The sequence below is a fragment of the Hypanus sabinus genome, unplaced genomic scaffold (assembly GCF_030144855.1).
Source record: "Hypanus sabinus isolate sHypSab1 unplaced genomic scaffold, sHypSab1.hap1 scaffold_1354, whole genome shotgun sequence".
In the NCBI taxonomy this organism is placed as follows: Eukaryota; Metazoa; Chordata; class Chondrichthyes; order Myliobatiformes; family Dasyatidae; genus Hypanus; species Hypanus sabinus.
This window is the reverse complement of record NW_026779425.1, coordinates 2,148-29,788: the sequence shown is the minus strand read 5'-3', so window position 1 is coordinate 29,788 and position 27,641 is coordinate 2,148. Positions and strand designations below refer to the sequence as shown.

Here is a 27,641-nt window from a genome sequence, read left to right as displayed (position 1 = left end):
TTTGATCGGGGGACTGACAGAGACTCTACATACAAACCAGACAGACGGGATGTGAGTTTGATCGGGGGATTGACAGAGACTCTACATACAAACCAGACAGACGGGATGTGAGTTTGATCGGGGCATTGACAGAGACTCTACATACAAACCAGACAGATGGGATGTGAGTTTGATCGGGGGACTGACAGAGACTCTACATACAAACCAGACAGGTGGGATGTGAGTTTGATCGGGGGACTGACAGAGACTCTACATACAAACCAGACAGACGGGATGTGAGTTTGATCGGGGGATTGACAGAGACTCTACATACAAACCAGACAGATGGGATGTGAGTTTGATCGGGGGCAGACTGAGACTCTACATACAAACCAGACAGATGGGATGTGAGTTTGATCGGAGGACTGACAGAGACTCTACATACAAACCAGACAGATGGGATGTGAGTTTGATCGGGGGACTGACAGAGACTCTACATACAAACCAGACAGATGGGATGTGAGTTTGATTGGAGCAGACGGACTGACAGAGACTCTACATACAAACCAGACAGACGGGATGTGAGTTTGATTGGAGCAGACGGACTGACAGAGACGCTACATACAAACCAGACAGACGGGATGTGAGTTTGATTGGGGGACTGACAGAGACGCGACATACAAACCAGACAGACGGGATGTCAGTTTGATTGGAGCAGACGGACTGACAGAGACTCTACATACAAACCAGACAGGTGGGATGTGAGTTTGATCGGGGGACTGACAGACTCTACATACAAACCAGACAGACGGGATGTGAGTTTGATCGGGGGATTGACAGAGACTCTACATACAAACCAGACAGATGGGATGTGAGTTTGATCGGGGGACTGACAGAGACTCTACATACAAACCAGACAGATGGGATGTGAGTTTGATCGGGGGACTGACAGAGACTCTACATACAAACCAGACAGATGGGATGTGAGTTTGATTGGAGCAGACGGACTGACAGAGACGCTACATACAAACCAGACAGATGGGATGTGAGTTTGATTGGAGCAGACGGACTGACAGAGACTCTACATACAAACCAGACAGGTGGGATGTGAGTTTGATCGGGGGACTGACAGAGACTCTACATACAAACCAGACAGACGGGATGTGAGTTTGATCGGGGGATTGACAGAGACTCTACATACAAACCAGACAGATGGGATGTGAGTTTGATCGGGGGCAGACAGAGACTCTACATACAAACCAGACAGATGGGATGTGAGTTTGATCGGGGGACTGACAGAGACTCTACATACAAACCAGACAGACGGGATGTGAGTTTGATCGGGGGATTGACAGAGACTCTACATACAAACCAGACAGATGGGATGTGAGTTTGATCGGGGGACTGACAGAGACTCTACATACAAACCAGACAGACGGGATGTGAGTTTGATCGGGGGATTGACAGAGACTCTACATACAAACCAGACAGACGGGATTTGAGTTTGATCGGGGGATTGACAGAGACTCTACATACAAACCAGACAGATGGGATGTGAGTTTGATCGGGGGACTGACAGAGACTCTACATACAAACCAGACAGATGGGATGTGAGTTTGATCGGGGGACTGACAGAGACTCTACATACAAACCAGACAGATGGGATGTGAGTTTGATTGGAGCAGACGGACTGACAGAGACGCTACATACAAACCAGACAGATGGGATGTGAGTTTGATTGGAGCAGACGGACTGACAGAGACTCTACATACAAAACAGACAGATGGGATGTGAGTTTGATCGGGAGAGTGACAGAGACTCTACGTACAAACCAGACAGATGGGATGTGAGTTTGATTGGGGGACTGACAGAGACGCGACATACAAACCAGACAGACGGGATGTCAGTTTGATTGGAGCAGACGGACTGACAGAGACTCTACATACAAACCAGACAGATGGGATGTGAGTTTGATTGGGGGACTGACAGAGACGCGACATACAAACCAGACAGACGGGATGTCAGTTTGATTGGAGCAGACGGACTGACAGAGACTCTACATACAAACCAGACAGATGGGATGTGAGTTTGATCGGGGGACTGACAGAGACTCTACATACAAACCAGACAGATGGGATGTGAGTTTGATCGGGGGACTGACAGAGACTCTACATACAAACCAGACAGGTGGGATGTGAGTTTGATTGGAGCAGACGGACTGACAGAGAGTCTACATACAAACCAGACAGACGGGATGTGAGTTTGATTGGGGGATTGACAGAGACTCTACATACAAACCAGACAGACGGGATGTGAGTTTGATCGGGGGATTGACAGAGACTCTACATACAAACCAGACAGATGGGATGTGAGTTTGATCGGGGGACTGACAGAGACTCTACATACAAAACAGACAGATGGGATGTGAGTTTGATCGGGGGACTGACAGAGACTCTACATACAAACCAGACAGGTGGGATGTGAGTTTGATCGGGGGACTGACGGAGACTCTACATACAAACCAGACAGATGGGATGTGAGTTTGATCGGGGGACTGACAGAGACTCTACATACAAAACAGACAGATGGGATGTGAGTTTGATCGGGGGACTGACAGAGACTCTACATACAAAACAGACAGATGGGATGTGAGTTTGATCGGGGGACTGACAGAGACTCTACATACAAACCAGACAGACGGGATGTGAGTTTGATTGGAGCAGACGGACTGACAGAGACGCTACATACAAACCAGACAGATGGGATGTGTGTTTGATTGGAGCAGACGGACTGACAGAGACTCTACATACAAACCAGACAGATGGGATGTGAGTTTGATCGGGGGACTGACAGAGACTCTACATACAAACCAGACAGGTGGGATGTGAGTTTGATTGGAGCAGACGGACTGACAGAGACTCTACATACAAACCAGACAGATGGGATGTGAGTTTGATCGGGGGACTGACAGAGACTCTACATACAAACCAGACAGATGGGATGTGAGTTTGATCGGGAAACTGACAGAGACTCTACATACAAACCAGACAGATGGGATGTGAGTTTGATCGGGGGACTGACAGAGACTCTACATACAAACCAGACAGACGGGATGTGAGTTTGATCGGGGGACTGACACAGACTCTACATACAAACCAGACAGATGGGATGTGAGTTTGATTGGGGGATTGACAGAGACTCTACATACAAACCAGACAGACGGGATGTGAGTTTGATTGGAGCGGACGGACTGACAGAGACTCTACATACAAACCAGACAGATGGGATGTGAGTTTGATTGGAGCAGGGGGACTGACAGAGACGCTACATACAAACCAGACAGACGGGATGTGAGTTTGATCGGGGGACTGACAGGGACGCTACATACAAACCATTCAGACGGGATGTGAGTTTGATTGGAGCAGACGGACTGACAGAGACTCTACATACAAACCAGACAGATGGGATGTGAGTTTGATTGGAGCAGACGGACTGACAGAGACTCTACATACAAACCAGACAGACGGGATGTGAGTTTGATTGGAGCAGACGGACTGACAGAGACGCTACATACAAACCAGACAGACGGGATGTGAGTTTGATTGGGGGACTGACAGAGACGCGACATACAAACCAGACAGACGGGATGTTAGTTTGATTGGAGCAGACGGACTGACAGAGACTCTACATACAAACCAGACACGTGGGATGTGAGTTTGATCGGGGGACTGACAGAGACTCTACATACAAACCAGACAGACGGGATGTGAGTTTGATCAGGGGATTGACAGAGACTCTACATAGAAACCAGACAGATGGGATGTGAGTTTGATCGGGGGACTGACAGAGACTCTACATACAAACCAGACAGATGGGATGTGAGTTTGATCGGGGGACTGACAGAGACTCTACATACAAACCAGACAGATGGGATGTGAGTTTGATTGGAGCAGACGGACTGACAGAGACGCTACATACAAACCAGACAGATGGGATGTGAGTTTGATTGGAGCAGACGGACTGACAGAGACTCTACATACAAACCAGACAGGTGGGATGTGAGTTTGATCGGGGGACTGACAGAGACTCTACATACAAACCAGGCAGACGGGATGTGAGTTTGATCGGGGGATTGACAGAGACTCTACATACAAACCAGACAGATGGGATGTGAGTTTGATCGGGGGCAGACTGAGACTCTACATACAAACCAGACAGATGGGATGTGAGTTTGATCGGGGGACTGACAGAGACTCTACATACAAACCAGACAGATGGGATGTGAGTTTGATTGGAGCAGACGGACTGACAGAGACTCTACATACAAACCAGACAGACGGGATGTGAGTTTGATTGGAGCAGACGGACTGACAGAGACGCTACATACAAACCAGACAGACGGGATGTGAGTTTGATTGGGGGACTGACAGAGACGCGACATACAAACCAGACAGACGGGATGTTAGTTTGATTGGAGCAGACGGACTGACAGAGACTCTACATACAAACCAGACACGTGGGATGTGAGTTTGATCGGGGGACTGACAGAGACTCTACATACAAACCAGACAGACGGGATGTGAGTTTGATCGGGGGATTGACAGAGACTCTACATAGAAACCAGACAGATGGGATGTGAGTTTGATCGGGGGACTGACAGAGACTCTACATACAAACCAGACAGATGGGATGTGAGTTTGATCGGGGGACTGACAGAGACTCTACATACAAACCAGACAGATGGGATGTGAGTTTGATTGGAGCAGACGGACTGACAGAGACGCTACATACAAACCAGACAGATGGGATGTGAGTTTGATTGGAGCAGACGGACTGACAGAGACTCTACATACAAACCAGACAGGTGGGATGTGAGTTTGATCGGGGGACTGACAGAGACTCTACATACAAACCAGACAGACGGGATGTGAGTTTGATCGGGGGATTGACAGAGACTCTACATACAAACCAGACAGATGGGATGTGAGTTTGATCGGGGGCAGACTGAGACTCTACATACAAACCAGACAGATGGGATGTGAGTTTGATCGGGGGACTGACAGAGACTCTACATACAAACCAGACAGATGGGATGTGAGTTTGATCGGGGGACTGACAGAGACTCTACATACAAACCAGACAGATGGGATGTGAGTTTGATTGGAGCAGACGGACTGACAGAGACTCTACATACAAACCAGACAGACGGGATGTGAGTTTGATTGGAGCAGACGGACTGACAGAGACGCTACATACAAACCAGACAGACGGGATGTGAGTTTGATTGGGGGACTGACAGAGACGCGACATACAAACCAGACAGACGGGATGTCAGTTTGATTGGAGCAGACGGACTGACAGAGACTCTACATACAAACCAGACAGGTGGGATGTGAGTTTGATCGGGGGACTGACAGAGACTCTACATACAAACCAGACAGACGGGATGTGAGTTTGATCGGGGGATTGACAGAGACTCTACATACAAACCAGACAGATGGGATGTGAGTTTGATCGGGGGACTGACAGAGACTCTACATACAAACCAGACAGACGGGATGTGAGTTTGATCGGGGGATTGACAGAGACTCTACATACAAACCAGACAGACGGGATGTGAGTTTGATCGGGGGATTGACAGAGACTCTACATACAAACCAGACAGATGGGATGTGAGTTTGATCGGGGGACTGACAGAGACTCTACATACAAACCAGACAGATGGGATGTGAGTTTGATCGGGGGACTGACAGAGACTCTACATACAAACCAGACAGATGGGATGTGAGTTTGATTGGAGCAGACGGACTGACAGAGACGCTACATACAAACCAGACAGATGGGATGTGAGTTTGATTGGAGCAGACGGACTGACAGAGACGCGACATACAAACCAGACAGATGGGATGTGAGTTTGATTGGAGCAGACGGACTGACAGAGACTCTACATACAAAACAGACAGATGGGATGTGAGTTTGATCGGGAGAGTGACAGAGACTCTACGTACAAACCAGACAGATGGGATGTGAGTTTGATTGGGGGACTGACAGAGACGCGACATACAAACCAGACAGACGGGATGTCAGTTTGATTGGAGCAGACGGACTGACAGAGACTCTACATACAAACCAGACAGATGGGATGTGAGTTTGATTGGGGGACTGACAGAGACGCGACATACAAACCAGACAGACGGGATGTCAGTTTGATTGGAGCAGACGGACTGACAGAGACTCTACATACAAACCAGACAGATGGGATGTGAGTTTGATCGGGGGACTGACAGAGACTCTACATACAAACCAGACAGATGGGATGTGAGTTTGATCGGGGGACTGACAGAGACTCTACATACAAACCAGACAGGTGGGATGTGAGTTTGATTGGAGCAGACGGACTGACAGAGAGTCTACATACAAACCAGACAGACGGGATGTGAGTTTGATTGGGGGATTGACAGAGACTCTACATACAAACCAGACAGACGGGATGTGAGTTTGATCGGGGGATTGACAGAGACTCTACATACAAACCAGACAGATGGGATGTGAGTTTGATCGGGGGACTGACAGAGACTCTACATACAAAACAGACAGATGGGATGTGAGTTTGATCGGGGGACTGACAGAGACTCTACATACAAACCAGACAGGTGGGATGTGAGTTTGATCGGGGGACTGACGGAGACTCTACATACAAACCAGACAGATGGGATGTGAGTTTGATCGGGGGACTGACAGAGACTCTACATACAAAACAGACAGATGGGATGTGAGTTTGATCGGGGGACTGACAGAGACTCTACATACAAAACAGACAGATGGGATGTGAGTTTGATCGGGGGACTGACAGAGACTCTACATACAAACCAGACAGACGGGATGTGAGTTTGATTGGAGCAGACGGACTGACAGAGACGCTACATACAAACCAGACAGATGGGATGTGTGTTTGATTGGAGCAGACGGACTGACAGAGACTCTACATACAAACCAGACAGATGGGATGTGAGTTTGATCGGGGGACTGACAGAGACTCTACATACAAACCAGACAGGTGGGATGTGAGTTTGATTGGAGCAGACGGACTGACAGAGACTCTACATACAAACCAGACAGATGGGATGTGAGTTTGATCGGGGGACTGACAGAGACTCTACATACAAACCAGACAGATGGGATGTGAGTTTGATCGGGAAACTGACAGAGACTCTACATACAAACCAGACAGATGGGATGTGAGTTTGATCGGGGGACTGACAGAGACTCTACATACAAACCAGACAGACGGGATGTGAGTTTGATCGGGGGACTGACAGAGACTCTACATACAAACCAGACAGATGGGATGTGAGTTTGATTGGGGGATTGACAGAGACTCTACATACAAACCAGACAGACGGGATGTGAGTTTGATTGGAGCGGACGGACTGACAGAGACTCTACATACAAACCAGACAGATGGGATGTGAGTTTGATTGGAGCAGGGGGACTGACAGAGACGCTACATACAAACCAGACAGACGGGATGTGAGTTTGATCGGGGGACTGACAGGGACGCTACATACAAACCATTCAGACGGGATGTGAGTTTGATTGGAGCAGACGGACTGACAGAGACTCTACATACAAACCAGACAGATGGGATGTGAGTTTGATTGGAGCAGACGGACTGACAGAGACTCTACATACAAACCAGACAGACGGGATGTGAGTTTGATTGGAGCAGACGGACTGACAGAGACGCTACATACAAACCAGACAGACGGGATGTGAGTTTGATTGGGGGACTGACAGAGACGCGACATACAAACCAGACAGACGGGATGTTAGTTTGATTGGAGCAGACGGACTGACAGAGACTCTACATACAAACCAGACACGTGGGATGTGAGTTTGATCGGGGGACTGACAGAGACTCTACATACAAACCAGACAGACGGGATGTGAGTTTGATCGGGGGATTGACAGAGACTCTACATAGAAACCAGACAGATGGGATGTGAGTTTGATCGGGGGACTGACAGAGACTCTACATACAAACCAGACAGATGGGATGTGAGTTTGATCGGGGGACTGACAGAGACTCTACATACAAACCAGACAGATGGGATGTGAGTTTGATTGGAGCAGACGGACTGACAGAGACGCTACATACAAACCAGACAGATGGGATGTGAGTTTGATTGGAGCAGACGGACTGACAGAGACTCTACATACAAACCAGACAGGTGGGATGTGAGTTTGATCGGGGGACTGACAGAGACTCTACATACAAACCAGGCAGACGGGATGTGAGTTTGATCTGGGGATTGACAGAGACTCTACATACAAACCAGACAGATGGGATGTGAGTTTGATCGGGGGCAGACTGAGACTATACATACAAACCAGACAGATGGGATGTGAGTTTGATCGGGGGACTGACAGAGACTCTACATACAAACCAGACAGATGGGATGTGAGTTTGATTGGAGCAGACGGACTGACAGAGACTCTACATACAAACCAGACAGACGGGATGTGAGTTTGATTGGAGCAGACGGACTGACAGAGACGCTACATACAAACCAGACAGACGGGATGTGAGTTTGATTGGGGGACTGACAGAGACGCGACATACAAACCAGACAGACGGGATGTTAGTTTGATTGGAGCAGACGGACTGACAGAGACTCTACATACAAACCAGACACGTGGGATGTGAGTTTGATCGGGGGACTGACAGAGACTCTACATACAAACCAGACAGACGGGATGTGAGTTTGATCGGGGGATTGACAGAGACTCTACATAGAAACCAGACAGATGGGATGTGAGTTTGATCGGGGGACTGACAGAGACTCTACATACAAACCAGACAGGTGGGATGTGAGTTTGATTGGAGCAGACGGACTGACAGAGAGTCTACATACAAACCAGACAGACGGGATGTGAGTTTTATTTGGGGATTGACAGAGACTCTACATACAAACCAGACAGACGGGATGTGAGTTTGATCGGGGGATTGACAGAGACTCTACATACAAACCAGACAGATGGGATGTGAGTTTGATCGGGGGACTGACAGAGACTCTACATACAAAACAGACAGATGGGATGTGAGTTTGATCGGGGGACTGACAGAGACTCTACATACAAACCAGACAGGTGGGATGTGAGTTTGATCGGGGGACTGACGGAGACTCTACATACAAACCAGACAGATGGGATGTGAGTTTGATCGGGGGACTGACAGAGACTCTACATACAAAACAGACAGATGGGATGTGAGTTTGATCGGGGGACTGACAGAGACTCTACATACAAAACAGACAGATGGGATGTGAGTTTGATCGGGGGACTGACAGAGACTCTACATACAAACCAGACAGACGGGATGTGAGTTTGATTGGAGCAGACGGACTGACAGAGACGCTACATACAAACCAGACAGATGGGATGTGTGTTTGATTGGAGCAGACGGACTGACAGAGACTCTACATACAAACCAGACAGATGGGATGTGAGTTTGATCGGGGGACTGACAGAGACTCTACATACAAACCAGACAGGTGGGATGTGAGTTTGATTGGAGCAGACGGACTGACAGAGACTCTACATACAAACCAGACAGATGGGATGTGAGTTTGATCGGGGGACTGACAGAGACTCTACATACAAACCAGACAGATGGGATGTGAGTTTGATCGGGGGACTGACAGAGACTCTACATACAAACCAGACAGACGGGATGTGAGTTTGATCGGGGGACTGACAGAGACTCTACATACAAACCAGACAGATGGGATGTGAGTTTGATTGGGGGATTGACAGAGACTCTACATACAAACCAGACAGACGGGATGTGAGTTTGATTGGAGCGGACGGACTGACAGAGACTCTACATACAAACCAGACAGATGGGATGTGAGTTTGATTGGAGCAGGGGGACTGACAGAGACGCTACATACAAACCAGACAGACGGGATGTGAGTTTGATCGGGGGACTGACAGGGACGCTACATACAAACCATTCAGACGGGATGTGAGTTTGATTGGAGCAGACGGACTGACAGAGACTCTACATACAAACCAGACAGATGGGATGTGAGTTTGATTGGAGCAGACGGACTGACAGAGACTCTACATACAAACCAGACAGACGGGATGTGAGTTTGATTGGAGCAGACGGACTGACAGAGACGCTACATACAAACCAGACAGACGGGATGTGAGTTTGATTGGGGGACTGACAGAGACGCGACATACAAACCAGACAGACGGGATGTTAGTTTGATTGGAGCAGACGGACTGACAGAGACTCTACATACAAACCAGACACGTGGGATGTGAGTTTGATCGGGGGACTGACAGAGACTCTACATACAAACCAGACAGACGGGATGTGAGTTTGATCGGGGGATTGACAGAGACTCTACATAGAAACCAGACAGATGGGATGTGAGTTTGATCGGGGGACTGACAGAGACTCTACATACAAACCAGACAGATGGGATGTGAGTTTGATCGGGGGACTGACAGAGACTCTACATACAAACCAGACAGATGGGATGTGAGTTTGATTGGAGCAGACGGACTGACAGAGACGCTACATACAAACCAGACAGATGGGATGTGAGTTTGATTGGAGCAGACGGACTGACAGAGACTCTACATACAAACCAGACAGGTGGGATGTGAGTTTGATCGGGGGACTGACAGAGACTCTACATACAAACCAGGCAGACGGGATGTGAGTTTGATCTGGGGATTGACAGAGACTCTACATACAAACCAGACAGATGGGATGTGAGTTTGATCGGGGGCAGACTGAGACTCTACATACAAACCAGACAGATGGGATGTGAGTTTGATCGGGGGACTGACAGAGACTCTACATACAAACCAGACAGATGGGATGTGAGTTTGATTGGAGCAGACGGACTGACAGAGACTCTACATACAAACCAGACAGACGGGATGTGAGTTTGATTGGAGCAGACGGACTGACAGAGACGCTACATACAAACCAGACAGACGGGATGTGAGTTTGATTGGGGGACTGACAGAGACGCGACATACAAACCAGACAGACGGGATGTTAGTTTGGTTGGAGCAGACGGACTGACAGAGACTCTACATACAAACCAGACACGTGGGATGTGAGTTTGATCGGGGGACTGACAGAGACTCTACATACAAACCAGACAGACGGGATGTGAGTTTGATCGGGGGATTGACAGAGACTCTACATAGAAACCAGACAGATGGGATGTGAGTTTGATCGGGGGACTGACAGAGACTCTACATACAAACCAGACAGATGGGATGTGAGTTTGATCGGGGGACTGACAGAGACTCTACATACAAACCAGACAGATGGGATGTGAGTTTGATTGGAGCAGACGGACTGACAGAGACGCTACATACAAACCAGACAGATGGGATGTGAGTTTGATTGGAGCAGACGGACTGACAGAGACTCTACATACAAACCAGACAGGTGGGATGTGAGTTTGATCGGGGGACTGACAGAGACTCTACATACAAACCAGACAGACGGGATGTGAGTTTGATCGGTGATTGACAGAGACTCTACATACAAACCAGACAGATGGGATGTGAGTTTGATCGGGGGCAGACTGAGACTCTACATACAAACCAGACAGATGGGATGTGAGTTTGATCGGGGGACTGACAGAGACTCTACATACAAACCAGACAGATGGGATGTGAGTTTGATCGGGGGACTGACAGAGACTCTACATACAAACCAGACAGATGGGATGTGAGTTTGATTGGAGCAGACGGACTGACAGAGACTCTACATACAAACCAGACAGACGGGATGTGAGTTTGATTGGAGCAGACGGACTGACAGAGACGCTACATACAAACCAGACAGACGGGATGTGAGTTTGATTGGGGGACTGACAGAGACGCGACATACAAACCAGACAGACGGGATGTCAGTTTGATTGGAGCAGACGGACTGACAGAGACTCTACATACAAACCAGACAGGTGGGATGTGAGTTTGATCGGGGGACTGACAGAGACTCTACATACAAACCAGACAGACGGGATGTGAGTTTGATCGTGGGATTGACAGAGACTCTACATACAAACCAGACAGATGGGATGTGAGTTTGATCGGGGGACTGACGGAGACTCTACATACAAACCAGACAGATGGGATGTGAGTTTGATCGGGGGACTGACAGAGACTCTACATACAAACCAGACAGATGGGATGTGAGTTTGATTGGAGCAGACGGACTGACAGAGACGCTACATACAAACCAGACAGATGGGATGTGAGTTTGATTGGAGCAGACGGACTGACAGAGACTCTACATACAAACCAGACAGGTGGGATGTGAGTTTGATCGGGGGACTGACAGAGACTCTACATACAAACCAGACAGACGGGATGTGAGTTTGATCGGGGGATTGACAGAGACTCTACATACAAACCAGACAGATGGGATGTGAGTTTGATCGGGGGCAGACAGAGACTCTACATACAAACCAGACAGATGGGATGTGAGTTTGATCGGGGGACTGACAGAGACTCTACATACAAACCAGACAGACGGGATGTGAGTTTGATCGGGGGATTGACAGAGACTCTACATACAAACCAGACAGATGGGATGTGAGTTTGATCGGGGGACTGACAGAGACTCTACATACAAACCAGACAGACGGGATGTGAGTTTGATCGGGGGATTGACAGAGACTCTACATACAAACCAGACAGACGGGATGTGAGTTTGATCGGGGGATTGACAGAGACTCTACATACAAACCAGACAGATGGGATGTGAGTTTGATCGGGGGACTGACAGAGACTCTACATACAAACCAGACAGATGGGATGTGAGTTTGATCGGGGGACTGACAGAGACTCTACATACAAACCAGACAGATGGGATGTGAGTTTGATTGGAGCAGACGGACTGACAGAGACGCTACATACAAACCAGACAGATGGGATGTGAGTTTGATTGGAGCAGACGGACTGACAGAGACGCGACATACAAACCAGACAGATGGGATGTGAGTTTGATTGGAGCAGACGGACTGACAGAGACTCTACATACAAAACAGACAGATGGGATGTGAGTTTGATCGGGAGACTGACAGAGACTCTACATACAAACCAGACAGATGGGATGTGAGTTTGATCGGGGGACTGACAGAGACTCTACATACAAACCAGACAGATGGGATGTGAGTTTGATCGGGGGACTGACAGAGACTCTACATACAAACCAGACAGGTGGGATGTGAGTTTGATTGGAGCAGACGGACTGACAGAGAGTCTACATACAAACCAGACAGACGGAATGTGAGTTTGATTGGGGGATTGACAGAGACTCTACATACAAACCAGACAGACGGGATGGGAGTTTGATCGGGGGATTGACAGAGACTCTACATACAAACCAGACAGATGGGATGTGAGTTTGATCGGGGGACTGACAGAGACTCTACATAGAAAACAGACAGATGGGATGTGAGTTTGATCGGGGGACTGACAGAGACTCTACATACAAACCAGACAGGTGGGATGTGAGTTTGATCGGGGGACTGACGGAGACTCTACAGACAAACCAGACAGACGGGATGTGAGTTTGATTGGAGCAGACGGACTGACAGAGACGCTACATACAAACCAGACAGATGGGATGTGTGTTTGATTGGAGCAGACGGACTGACAGAGACTCTACATACAAACCAGACAGATGGGATGTGAGTTTGATCGGGGGACTGACAGAGACTCTACATACAAACCAGACAGACGGGATGTGAGTTTGATCGGGGGACTGACAGAGACTCTACATACAAACCAGACAGATGGGATGTGAGTTTGATCGGGGGACTGACAGAGACTCTACATACAAACCAGACAGGTGGGATGTGAGTTTGATTGGAGCAGACGGACTGACAGAGACTCTACATACAAACCAGACAGATGGGATGTGAGTTTGATCGGGGGCAGACAGAGACTCTACATACAAACCAGACAGATGGGATGTGAGTTTGATCGGGGGACTGACAGAGACTCTACATACAAACCAGACAGACGGGATGTGAGTTTGATCGGGGGATTGACAGAGACTCTACATACAAACCAGACAGATGGGATGTGAGTTTGATCGGGGGACTGACAGAGACTCTACATACAAACCAGACAGATGGGATGTGAGTTTGATCGGGGGACTGACAGAGACTCTACATACAAACCAGACAGGTGGGATGTGAGTTTGATTGGAGCAGACGGACTGACAGAGACTCTACATACAAACCAGACAGATGGGATGTGAGTTTGATCGGGGGACTGACAGAGACTCTACATACAAACCAGACAGATGGGATGTGAGTTTGATCGGGAAACTGACAGAGACTCTACATACAAACCAGACAGATGGGATGTGAGTTTGATCGGGGGACTGACAGAGACTCTACATACAAACCAGACAGACGGGATGTGAGTTTGATCGGGGGACTGACAGAGACTCTACATACAAACCAGACAGATGGGATGTGAGTTTGATCGGGGGACTGACAGAGACTCTACATACAAACCAGACAGACGGGATGTGAGTTTGATCGGGGGATTGACAGAGACTCTACATACAAACCAGACAGATGGGATGTGAGTTTGATCGGGGGACTGACAGAGACTCTACATACAAACCAGACAGACGGGATGTGAGTTTGATCGGGGGATTGACAGAGACTCTACATACAAACCAGACAGACGGGATGTGAGTTTGATCGGGGGACTGACAGAGACTCTACATACAAACCAGACAGATGGGATGTGAGTTTGATCGGGGGACTGACAGAGACTCTACATACAAACCAGACAGGTGGGATGTGAGTTTGATTGGAGCAGACGGACTGACAGAGACTCTACATACAAACCAGACAGATGGGATGTGAGTTTGATCGGGGGCAGACAGAGACTCTACATACAAACCAGACAGATGGGATGTGAGTTTGATCGGGGGACTGACAGAGACTCTACATACAAACCAGACAGACGGGATGTGAGTTTGATCGGGGGATTGACAGAGACTCTACATACAAACCAGACAGATGGGATGTGAGTTTGATCGGGGGACTGACAGAGACTCTACATACAAACCAGACAGACGGGATGTGAGTTTGATCGGGGGATTGACAGAGACTCTACATACAAACCAGACAGACGGGATGTGAGTTTGATCGGGGGACTGACAGAGACTCTACATACAAACCAGACAGATGGGATGTGAGTTTGATTGGAGCAGACGGACTGACAGAGACTCTACATACAAACCAGACAGATGGGATGTGAGTTTGATTGGAGCAGACGGACTGACAGAGACGCTACATACAAACCAGACAGATGGGATGTGAGTTTGATTGGAGCAGACGGACTGACAGAGACGCGACATACAAACCAGACAGATGGGATGTGAGTTTGATTGGAGCAGACGGACTGACAGAGACTCTACATACAAAACAGACAGATGGGATGTGAGTTTGATCGGGAGACTGACAGAGACTCTACATACAAACCAGACAGATGGGATGTGAGTTTGATCGGGGGACTGACAGAGACTCTACATACAAACCAGACAGATGGGATGTGAGTTTGATCGGGGGACTGACAGAGACTTTACATACAAACCAGACAGGTGGGATGTGAGTTTGATTGGAGCAGACGGACTGACAGAGAGTCTACATACAAACCAGACAGACGGAATGTGAGTTTGATTGGGGGATTGACAGAGACTCTACATACAAACCAGACAGACGGGATGTGAGTTTGATCGGGGGATTGACAGAGACTCTACATACAAACCAGACAGATGGGATGTGAGTTTGATCGGGGGACTGACAGAGACTCTACATACAAAACAGACAGATGGGATGTGAGTTTGATCGGGGGACTGACAGAGACTCTACATACAAACCAGACAGACGGGATGTCCGTTTGATTGGAGCAGACGGACTGACAGAGACTCTACATACAAACCAGAAAGACGGGATGTCAGTTTGATTGGAGCAGGGGGACTGACAGAGACTCTACATACAAACCAGACAGACGGGATGTGAGTTTGATTGGAGCAGGGGGACTGACAGAGACTCTACATACAAACCAGACAGATGGGATGTGAGTTTGATCGGGGGACTGACAGAGACGCTACATACAAACCAGACAGACGGGATGTCAGTTTGATTGGAGCAGGGGGACTGACAGAGACTCTACATACAAACCAGACAGATGGGATGTGAGTTTGATCGGGGGACTGACAGAGACTCTACATACAAACCAGACAGGTGGGATGTGAGTTTGATTGGAGCAGGGGGACTGACAGAGACTCTACATACAAACCAGACAGATGGGATGTGAGTTTGATCGGGGGATTGACAGAGACTCTACATACAAACCAGACAGATGGGATGTGAGTTTGATCGGGGGATTGACAGAGACTCTACATACAAACCAGACAGATTGGATGTGAGTTTGATCGGGGGATTGACAGAGACTCTACGTACAAACCAGACAGATGGGATGTGAGTTTGATTGGAGCAGACGGACTGACAGAGACGCTACATACAAACCAGACAGACGGGATGTGAGTTTGATTGGAGCAGACGGACTGACAGAGACTCTACATACAAACCAGACAGATGGGATGTGAGTTTGATTGGGGGACTGACAGTGACACAACATACAAACCAGACAGACGGGATGTCAGTTTGATTGGAGCAGACGGACGGACAGAGACTCTACATACAAACCAGACAGATGGGATGTGAGTTTGATTGGATCAGACGGACTGACAGAGACTCTACATACAAACCAGACAGATGGGATGTGAGTTTGATCGGGGGACTGACAGAGACTCTACATACAAACCAGACAGATGGGATGTGAGTTTGATTGGAGCAGACGGATTGACAGAGACTCTACATACAAACCAGACAGATGGGATGTGAGTTTGATTGGAGCAGACGGACTGACAGAGACGCTACATACAAACCAGACAGACGGGATGTGAGTTTGATTGGGGGACTGACAGAGACGCGACATACAAACCAGACAGACGGGATGTCAGTTTGATTGGAGCAGACGGACTGACAGAGACTCTACATACAAACCAGACAGGTGGGATGTGAGTTTGATCGGGGGACTGACAGAGACTCTACATACAAACCAGACAGACGGGATGTCAGTTTGATTGGAGCAGACGGACTGACAGAGACTCTACATACAAACCAGACAGATGGGATGTGAGTTTGATTGGAGCAGACGGACTGACAGAGACGCTACATACAAACCAGACAGACGGGATGTGAGTTTGATCGGGGGACTGACAGAGACTCTACATACAAACCAGACAGACGGGATGTGAGTTTGATTGGAGCAGACGGACTGACAGAGACTCTACATACAAACCAGACAGATGGGATGTCAGTTTGATTGGAGCAGACGGACTGACAGAGACTCTACATACAAACCAGACAGATGGGATGTGAGTTTGATCGGGGGACTGACAGAGACTCTACATACAAACCAGACAGATGGGATGTGAGTTTGATTGGAGCAGACGGACTGACAGAGACTCTACATACAAACCAGACAGATGGGATGTGAGTTTGATCGGGGGACTGACAGAGACTCTACATACAAACCAGACAGACGGGATGTGAGTTTGATCGGGGGACTGACAGAGACTCTACATACAAACCAGACAGATGGGATGTGAGTTTGATCGGGGGACTGACAGAGACTCTACTTACAAACCAGACAGATGGGATGTGAGTTTGATTGGAGCAGACGGACTGACAGAGACTCTACATACAAACCAGACAGATGGGATGTGAGTTTGATCGGGGGACTGACAGAGACTCTACATACAAACCAGACAGACGGGATGTCAGTTTGATTGGAGCATACGGACTGACAGAGACTCTACATACAAACCAGACAGGTGGGATGTGAGTTTGATTGGGGGACTGACAGAGACTCTACATACAAACCAGACAGATGGGTTGTGAGTTTGATCGGGGGACTGACAGAGACTCTACATACAAACCAGACAGATGGGATGTGAGTTTGATCGGGGGACTGACAGAGACTCTACGTACAAACCAGACAGGTGGGATGTGAGTTTGATCGGGGGACTGACAGAGACTCTACATACAAACCAGACAGATGGGATGTGAGTTTGATCGGGGGACTGACAGAGACTCTACATACAAACCAGACAGATGGGATGTGAGTTTGATCGGGGGACTGACAGAGACTCTACATACAAACCAGACAGATGGGATGTGAGTTTTATTGGAGCAGACGGACTGACAGAGACGCTACATACAAACCAGACAGATGGGATGTGAGTTTGATTGGAGCAGACGGACTGACAGAGACTCTACATACAAACCAGACAGACGGGATGTCAGTTTGATCGGGGGACTGACAGAGACTCTACATACAAACCAGACAGATGGGATGTGAGTTTGATCAGGGGACTGACAGAGACTCTACGTACAAACCAGACAGGTGGGATGTGAGTTTGATCGGGGGACTGACAGAGACTCTACATACAAACCAGACAGATGGGATGTGAGTTTGATCGGGGGACTGACAGAGACTCTGCATACAAACCAGTCAGACGGGATGTCAGTTTGATCGGGGGACTGACAGAGACTCTACGTACAAACCAGGCAGATGGGATATGAGTTTGATCGGGGGACTGACAGAGACTCTACGTACAAACCAGGCAGATGGGATGTGAGTTTGATCGGGGGACTGACAGAGACTCTACATACAAACCAGACAGATGGGATGTCAGTTTGATCGGGGGACTGACAGAGACTCTACGTACAAACCAGGCAGATGGGATGTGAGTTTGATCGGGGGACTGACAGAGACTCTACATACAAACCAGACAGATGGGATGTGAGTTTGATTGGGGGACTGACAGAGACTCTACATACAAACCAGACAGATGGGATGTGAGTTTGATCGGGGGACTGACAGAGACTCTACATACAAACCAGGCAGATGGGATGTGAGTTTGATCGGGGGACTGACAGAGACTCTACATACAAACCAGACAGATGGGATGTGAGTTTGATCGGGGGACTGACAGAGAGTCTACGTACAAACCAGACAGATGGGATGTGAGTTTGATCGGGGGACTGACAGAGACTTTACGTACAAACCAGACAGATGGGATGTGAGTTTGATCGGGGGACTGACAGAGACTCTACATACAAACCAGACAGATGGGATGTGAGTTTGATCGGGGGACTGACAGAGACTCTACGTACAAACCAGACAGATGGGATGTGAGTTTGATCGGGGGACTGACAGAGACTCTACATACAAACCAGACAGATGGGATGTGAGTTTGATCGGGTGACTGACAGAGACTCTACGTACAAACCAGACAGATGGGATGTGAGTTTGATCGGGGGACTGACAGAGACTCTACGTACAAACCAGACAGGTGGGATGTGAGTTTGATCGGGGGACTGACAGAGACTCTACATACAAACCAGACAGATGGGATGTGAGTTTGATCGTGGGACTGACGGAGACTCTACATACAAACCAGACAGGTTGGATGTGAGTTTGATTGGGGGACTGACAGAGACTCTATGTACAAACCAGACAGATGGGATGTGTATTTGATTGGAGCAGACGGATTAACAAGTGTTCTACATACAAACCAGTCTAGCAATAGAGAGACATGAGGAACTGCTGATGCTGGAAGAACTCACCAGGCCAAGCAGCATCTGTGGAGGCCTGGCATCAGGTTCTCTTGCCCCTTCCTGTTGCCCAAATCTCCCTGCACCTGCAGTTGCAGCCTCCTGTCCATCCCCAGTTTGGACCATTTCAGTTGGTAACCTTCCCTCAAAAACCTGGGCACTTGGATCTGACATTCTCCCTCGGAAAACCTCCCTTTTCACACTTGGAATACTGTGCAGGTTTCAGGCACAAATGTACCCCTATGGGGCCTCAGCCTTTCACACAGTACTGTCTGTCACCGTGGAGCGGAGAGCGAGTTTGTACTGTCTGTCACCGTGGAGCGGAGAGCGAGTTTGTACTGTCTGTCACCGTGGAGCGGAGAGCGAGTTTGTACTGTCTGTCACCGTGGAGCGGAGAGCGAGTTTGTACTGTCTGTCACCGTGGAGTGGAGAGCGAGTTTGTACTGTCTGTCACCGTGGAGCGGAGAGCGAGTTTGTACTGTCTGTCACCGTGGAGCGGAGAGCGAGTTTGTACTGTCTGTCACCGTGGAACGGAGAGCGAGTTTGTACTGTCTGTCACCGTGGAGCGGAGAGCGAGTTTGTACTGTCTGTCACCGTGGAGCGGAGAGCGAGTTTGTACTGTCTGTCACCGTGGAGCGGAGAGCGAGTTTGTACTGTCTGTCACTGTGGAGCGGAGAGCGAGTTTGTACTGTCTGTCACCGTGGAGCGGAGAGCGAGTTTGTACTGTCTGTCACCGTGGAGTGGAGAGTTTGTACTGTATGTCACCGTGGAGCGGAGAGCGAGTTTGTACTGTCTGTCACCGTGGAGCGGAGAGCGAGTTTGTACTGTATGTCACCGTGGAGCGGAGAGCGAGTTTGTACTGTCTGTCACCGTGGAGTGGAGAGTTTGTACTGTATGTCACCGTGGAGCGGAGAGCGAGTTTGTACTGTCTGTCACCGTGGAGTGGAGAGTTTGTACTGTCTGTCACCGTGGAGCGGAGAGCGAGTTTGTACTGTCTGTCACCGTGGAGTGGAGAGTTTGTACTGTATGTCACCGTGGAGCGGAGAGCGAGTTTGTACTGTCTGTCACCGTGGAGCGGAGAGCGAGTTTGTACTGTATGTCAACGTGGAGCGGAGAGCGAGTTTGTACTGTCTGTCACTGTGGAGCGGAGAGCGAGTTTGTACTGTCTGTCACCGTGGAGCGGAGAGTTTGTACTGTCTGTCACCGTGGAGCGGAGAGCGAGTTTGTACTGTCTGTCACCGTGGAGCGGAGAGCGAGTTTGTACTGTCTGTCAACGTGGAGCGGAGAGCGAGTTTGTACTGTCTGTCACCGTGGAGCAGAGAGCGAGTTTGTACTGTCTGTCAACGTGGAGCGGAGAGCGAGTTTGTACTGTCTGTCAATGTGGAGCGGAGAGTGAGTTTGTACTGTCTGGTACCGTGGAGCGGAGAGCGAGTTTGTACTGTCTGTCACCGTGGAGCGGAGAGCGAGTTTGTACTGTCTGTCAACGTGGAGCGGAGAGCGAGTTTGTACTGTCTGTCACCGTGGAGCGGAGAGCGAGTTTGTACTGTCTGTCACCGTGGAGCGGAGAGCGAGTTTGTACTGTATGTCAACGTGGAGCGGAGAGCGAGTTTGTACTGTCTGTCACTGTGGAGCGGAGAGCGAGTTTGTACTGTCTGTCACCGTGGAGCGGAGAGCGAGTTTGTACTGTCTGTCAACGTGGAGTGGAGAGTTTGTACTGTATGTCACCGTGGAGCGGAGAGCGAGTTTGTACTGTCTGTCACCGTGGAGCGGAGAGCGAGTTTGTACTGTATGTCAACGTGGAGCGGAGAGCGAGTTTGTACTGTCTGTCACTGTGGAGCGGAGAGCGAGTTTGTACTGTCTGTCACCGTGGAGCGGAGAGCGAGTTTGTACTGTCTGTCAACGTGGAGTGGAGAGTTTGTACTGTATGTCACCGTGGAGCGGAGAGCGAGTTTGTACTGTCTGTCACCGTGGAGCGGAGAGCGAGTTTGTACTGTATGTCAACGTGGAGCGGAGAGCGAGTTTGTACTGTCTGTCACTGTGGAGCTGAGAGCGAGTTTGTACTGTCTGTCACCGTGGAGCGGAGAGTTTGTACTGTCTGTCACCGTGGAGCGGAGAGCGAGTTTGTACTGTCTGTCACCGTGGAGCGGAGAGCGAGTTTGTACTGTCTGTCAACGTGGAGCGGAGAGCGAGTTTGTACTGTCTGTCACCGTGGAGCAGAGAGCGAGTTTGTACTGTCTGTCAACGTGGAGCGGAGAGCGAGTTTGTACTGTCTGTCAATGTGGAGCGGAGAGCGAGTTTGTACTGTCTGTCACCGTGGAGCGGAGAGCGAGTTTGTACTGTCTGTCAACGTGGAGCGGAGAGCGAGTTTGTACTGTCTGTCACCGTGGAGCAGAGAGCGAGTTTGTACTGTATGTCACCGTGGAGCGGAAAGTGAGTTTGTCCTGTCTGTCACCGTGGAGCGGAGAGTTTGTACTGTATGTCACCGTGGAGCGGAGAGTGAGTTTGTACTGTCTGTCACCGTGGAGTGGAGAGTTTGTACTGTATGTCACCGTGGAGCGGAAAGTGAGTTTGTACTGTCTGTCACCGTGGAGTGGAGAGTTTGTACTGTCTGTCACCGTGGAGTGGAGAGTTTGTACTGTCTGTCACCGTGGAGCGGAGAGTTTGTACTGTCTGTCACCGTGGAGCGGAGAGCGAGTTTGTACTGTCTGTCACCGTGGAGCGGAGAGTTTGTACTGTCTGTCACCGTGGAGCGGAGAGCGAGTTTGTACTGTCTGTCACCGTGGAGCGGAGAGCGAGTTTGTACTGTATGTCACCGTGGAGCGGAGAGCGAGTTTGTACTGTCTGTCACCGTGGAGCGGAGAGCGAGTTTGTACTGTCTGTCACTGTGGAGCGGAGAGCGAGTTTGTACTGTCTGTCACCGTGGAGCGGAGAGTTTGTACTGTCTGTCACCGTGGAGCGGAGAGCGAGTTTGTACTGTCTGTCACCGTGGAGCGGAAAGCGAGTTTGTACTGTCTGTCACCGTGGAGCAGAGAGCGAGTTTGTACTGTCTGTCACCGTGGAGCGGAGAATGAGTTTGTACTGTCTGTCACCGTGGAGCGGAGAGCGAATTTGTACTGTATGTCAACGTGGAGCAGAGAGTGAGTTTGTACTGTATGTCACCGTGGAGCAGAGAGTTTGTACTGTCTGTCACCGTGGAGCGGAGAGCGAGTTTGTACTGTCTGTCACCGTGGAGCAGAGAGTTTGTACTGTCTGTCACCGTGGAGCGGAGAGCGAGTTTGTACTGTCTGTCACCGTGGAGCAGAGAGTTTGTACTGTCTGTCAATGTGGAGCGGAGAGCGAGTTTGTACTGTCTGTCACCGTGGAGCAGAGAGTTTGTACTGTCTGTCAATGTGGAGCGGAGAGCGAGTTTGTACTGTCTGTCAATGTGGAGCGGAGAGCGAGTTTGTACTGTCTGTCAATGTGGAGCGGAGAGCGAGTTTGTACTGTCTGTCACCGTGGAGCAGAGAGTTTGTACTGTCTGTCAATGTGGAGCGGAGAGCGAGTTTGTACTGTCTGTCAATGTGGAGCGGAGAGCGAGTTTGTACTGTCTGTCAATGTGGAGCGGAGAGTGAGTTTGTACTGTCTGTCACCGTGGAGCGGAGAGTGAGTTTGTACTGTCTGTCACCGTGGAGCGGAGAGCGAGTTTGTACTGTCTGTCAACGTGGAGCGGAGAGCGAGTTTGTACTGTATGTCACTGTGGAGCGGAGAGCGAGTTTGTACTGTATGTCACTGTGGAGTGGAAAGTGAGTTTGTGAATCTGGTGGGAGGAAAGTACGTTGGGAATGGTGAGGGTGGAGCGCTGTGGGAGGGGGTGGGACAGGGGGCAGAGAAGGAGTGTCGGGGGTGGGTACAGACACACCCAGCCCTGAGACACCGGGCAAGGTCATTTGATTCCAAACAATAGCTTTATTGATCATTACAGAATGTCTCTCTGGTGCTTCCCGCTCCCTCCACTCTCCCTTCCCCTTTTCCCAACCATGATTCCCCTCTCCCTGCCCCTTCCCACTCTCAGTCCACAATAGAGACCCAGATCAGAATCAGGTTTATCATTACTCACATCTGTCATGAAATTTCTTTTTATGCAGCAGCCGTACAGTGCGATACATGAAATTACTACAGGACTGTGCAAAGATTTTAAGCAGCCCAGCTGTATATATGTGCCTAAGATTTTTGTACCGGACTGTACATGGCTGGGCCAATTAGCATTGACTTTGTTATCTACCCTGGACCCAACATGTCGATGCAGTTAGAAAGAAGGCACGATAGTGGCTATATTTCATTAGGAGATTGAGGAGATCTGATTTGTCACCAAAGACACTCACAAATTTCTGCAGATGTACCGTGGAGGGCATTCTAACTGGTTGCAACACCGTCTCGTATAGAGACGGACACTGCACAGGATTGAAATAAGCTGCAGAAAGTTGTAAACTCAGCCAGCTCCATCGTGGGCACCAGACACCCCAACATCCAGGGCATCTTCAAGCAGCGATGCCTCAAAAAGGCAGCATCCATCATTAAGGACCCCCATCACCCAGGACATGCCCTCTTCTCATTGCTACCATCAGGGAGGAGGTACAGGAGCCTGAAGACACACACTCAACGATTCAGGAACAGCTTCTTCCCCTCTGCCATCAGGGAGGAGGTACAGGAGCCTGAAGACACACACTCAGTGATTCAGGAACAGCTTCTTCCCCTCTGCCATCAGGGAGGATGTACAGGAGCCTGAAGACACACACTCAACGATTCAGGAACAGCTTCTTCCCCTCTGCCATCAGGGAGGAGGTACAGGAGCCTGAAGACACACACTCAGTGATTCAGGAACAGCTTCTTCCCCTCTGCCATCAGGGAGGATGTACAGGAGCCTGAAGACGCACACTCAACGATTCAGGAACAGCTTCTTCCCCTCTGCCATCAGGGAGGAGGTACAGGAGTCTGAAGACACACACTCAGTGATTCAGGAACAGCTTCTCCCCCTCTGCCATCAGGGAGGAGGTACAGGAGCCTGAAGACACACACTCAACGATTCAGGAACAGCTTCTCCCCCTCTGCCATCAGGGAGGAGGTACAGGAGCCTGAAGACACACACTCAACGATTCAGGAACAGCTTCTTCCCCTCTGCCATCAGGGAGGAGGTACAGGAGCCTGAAGACACACACTCAACGATTCAGGAACAGCTTCTTCCCCTCTGCCATCAGGGGGGAGGTACAGGAGCCTGAACACACACACTCAACGATTCAGGAACAGCTTCTTCCCCTCTGCTATCAGATTTCTGAACTGACATTGAACCCATGAACACCACCTCAATAGTTTCTTTTTCTCTTTTTGCACTATTTATTTAAACTATTATAGCTCACAGTTATATATTTCACTGTGGTGCTGCATAGCAACAAATTTCATGACATATGCCACTGATCTTCAACCTGCTTCTCTGTTTGTGAGTGAACACTGGATCTTCAATTATAAGGAGAAATACTGAATGTAGTTTCGTGCCTGTGTGAATGTTTATTTGAATATTTCACTTGATGTTGTCCAGTCTCAGCAGGCTGCTGTTCTGTGTCTCTGTGCAGGCCCTGGACCTAGACAGCATTCAGACCCACCACTGGTGCATCCGCGACTGCAGCGCGGTGACGGGGGAGAACCTGCTGGCTGGAATAGACTGGCTGCTGGACGACATCTCCTGCCGGATATTCACCGCGGACTGAGCCCTCCGCTGCCCCTCACCCCGAAGGACTGCCCCCTCCGAGCCCCCCGTCACGACGGTGGCGCCCACCCTATTCCGAGGCCTGGATCGATGGGAGCAGACTGCCAAGCGCAGCAACTGCATCGAGTTATCGAAGTGGAGTTGGGAGGGGGAGGGGGGCAGAGAAATAATTAAATCCCACCTGCAAAGCTCCTTAATTTTATGAACCCTCAATGTTAAATCCTTTCCTGACAGGACAGTGACGTGAGCAGTGCTCGGTTCAATGAGGTGTGAATATGGCAAGTAAAGTTTGATCTGCATGAAGGCGTCCTGTAAACAGAAAGAGCAGGGAATTCCCTTCTTGTGCATTTACGTCCTCGCCCTCCCAACGGAGCTCTCTTAATTGCTCCCTTGTTCCTCCCGCACCTGTGCCCTCCCTCCCTCACTCCCCCCCCAGCCCACGCCCTCCCTTGTCCCTCCCCCGCCTGGGCCCTCCCTCACTCCCCCCCCCAGCCCACACCCTCCCTCGTCCCTCCCCCGCCTGGGCCCTCCCTCACTCCCCACCAGCCCACGCCCTCCCTCCCTTCTCCCCAGCCCACGCCCTCCCTCGTCCCTCCCCCACCTGGGCCCTCCCTCACTCCCCCCCCCCAGCCCACACCCTCCCTCACTCCCCCCCCCAGCCCACGCCCTCCCTCGTCCCTCCCCCGCCTGTGCCCTCCCTCACTCCTCCCCAGCCCACACCCTCCCTCGTCCCTCCCCCGCCTGGGCCCTCCCTCACTCCCCCCCCAGCCCACGCCCTCCCTCGTCCCTCCCCCGCCTGGGCCCTCCCTCACTCCCCCCCCCCAGCCCACACCCTCCCTCGTCCCTCCCCCGCCTGGGCCCTCCCTCACTCCCCACCAGCCCACGCCCTCCCTCCCTTCTCCCCAGCCCACGCCCTCCCTCGTCCCTCCCCCACCTGGGCCCTCCCTCACTCCCCCCCCCCAGCCCACACCCTCCCTCACTCCCCCCCCCAGCCCACGCCCTCCCTCGTCCCTCCCCCGCCTGTGCCCTCCCTCACTCCTCCCCAGCCCACACCCTCCCTCGTCCCTCCCCCGCCTGGGCCCTCCCTCACTCCCCCCCCAGCCCACGCCCTCCCTTGTCCCTCCCCCGCCTGTGCCCTCCCTCACTCCTCCCCAGCCCACACCCTCCCTCGTCCCTCCCCCGCCTGGGCCCTCCCTCACTCCCCCCCCCAGCCCACGCCCTCCCTCACTCCCCCCCCCAGCCCACGCCCTCCCTCACTCCTCCCCAGCCCACACCCTCCCTCGTCCCTCCCCCGCCTGGGCCCTCCCTCACTCCCCCCCCCCAGCCCACGCCCTCCCTCGTCCCTCCCCCGCCTGGGCCCTCCCTCCCTTCTCCCCAGCCCACGCCCTCCCTCGTCCCTCCCCCACCTGTGCCCTCCCTCCCTTCTCCCCAGCCCACGTCCTCCCTCGTCCCTCCCCCACCTATGCCCTCCCTCCTCCCCAGCCCACACCCTCCCTCGTCCCTCCCCCGCCTGGGCCCTCCCTCACTCCCCCCCAGCCCACGCCCTCCCTCGTCCCTCCCCCACCTGGGCACTCCCTCACTCCCCCCCCCACCTGGGCCCTCCCTCACTCCCCCCCCCCAGCCCACACCCTCCCTCGTCCCTCCCCCGCCTGGGCCCTCCCTCACTCCCAACCCCCCCAGCCCACACCCTCCCTCGTCCCTCCCCCGCCTGGGCCCTCCCTCACTCCCCCCCCAGCCCACGCCCTCCCTCATCCCTCCCCCACCTGGGCCCTCCCTCACTCCCCCCCCAGCCCACACCCTCCCTCGTCCCTCCCCCGCCTGGGCCCTCCCTCACTCCCCCCCCAGCCCACGCCCTCCCTCACTCCCCCACCTGTGCCCTCCCTCCCTTCTCCCCAGCCCACGTCCTCCCTCGTCCCTCCCCCACCTGTGCCCTCCCTCCCTTCTCCCCAGCCCACGTCCTCCCTCACTCCCCCCCCAGCCCACACCCTCCCTCACTCCCCCCCCAGCCCACGCCCTCCCTCATCCCTCCCCCACCTGTGCCCTCCCTCCCTTCTCCCCAGCCCACGTCCTCCCTCGTCCCTCCCCCACCTGTGCCCTCCCTCCCTCCCCCCCCAGCCCACGCCCTCCCTCATCCCTCCCCCACCTGTGCCCTCCCT

The 27,641-nt window shown here is 51.1% G+C and overlaps 2 protein-coding genes across 2 annotated transcripts in view; both read left to right on the top strand.

The window, feature by feature from the left end:
* arl2 (ADP-ribosylation factor-like 2) overlaps positions 1–25,919 on the top strand; it is an 84,809-nt gene extending 58,890 nt beyond the window's left edge. Inside the window, exon 5 of the mRNA XM_059959232.1 lies at positions 25,352–25,919. Within this exon, the coding sequence (XP_059815215.1) occupies positions 25,352–25,486 (135 nt within the window). The 3' untranslated portion in view covers positions 25,487–25,919. The remainder of the gene's footprint in view (positions 1–25,351) is intronic.
* On the top strand, positions 25,576–26,942 carry LOC132386878 (uncharacterized; the record flags this gene model as incomplete). The annotated part of the gene is made up of 2 exons (XM_059959231.1): positions 25,576–25,625; positions 25,790–26,942. Coding segments are annotated over exons 1-2 (1,203 nt in total), but the record flags the coding sequence as incomplete, so codon positions are not given.
* Between the last annotated feature and the right edge of the window lie 699 nt (positions 26,943–27,641).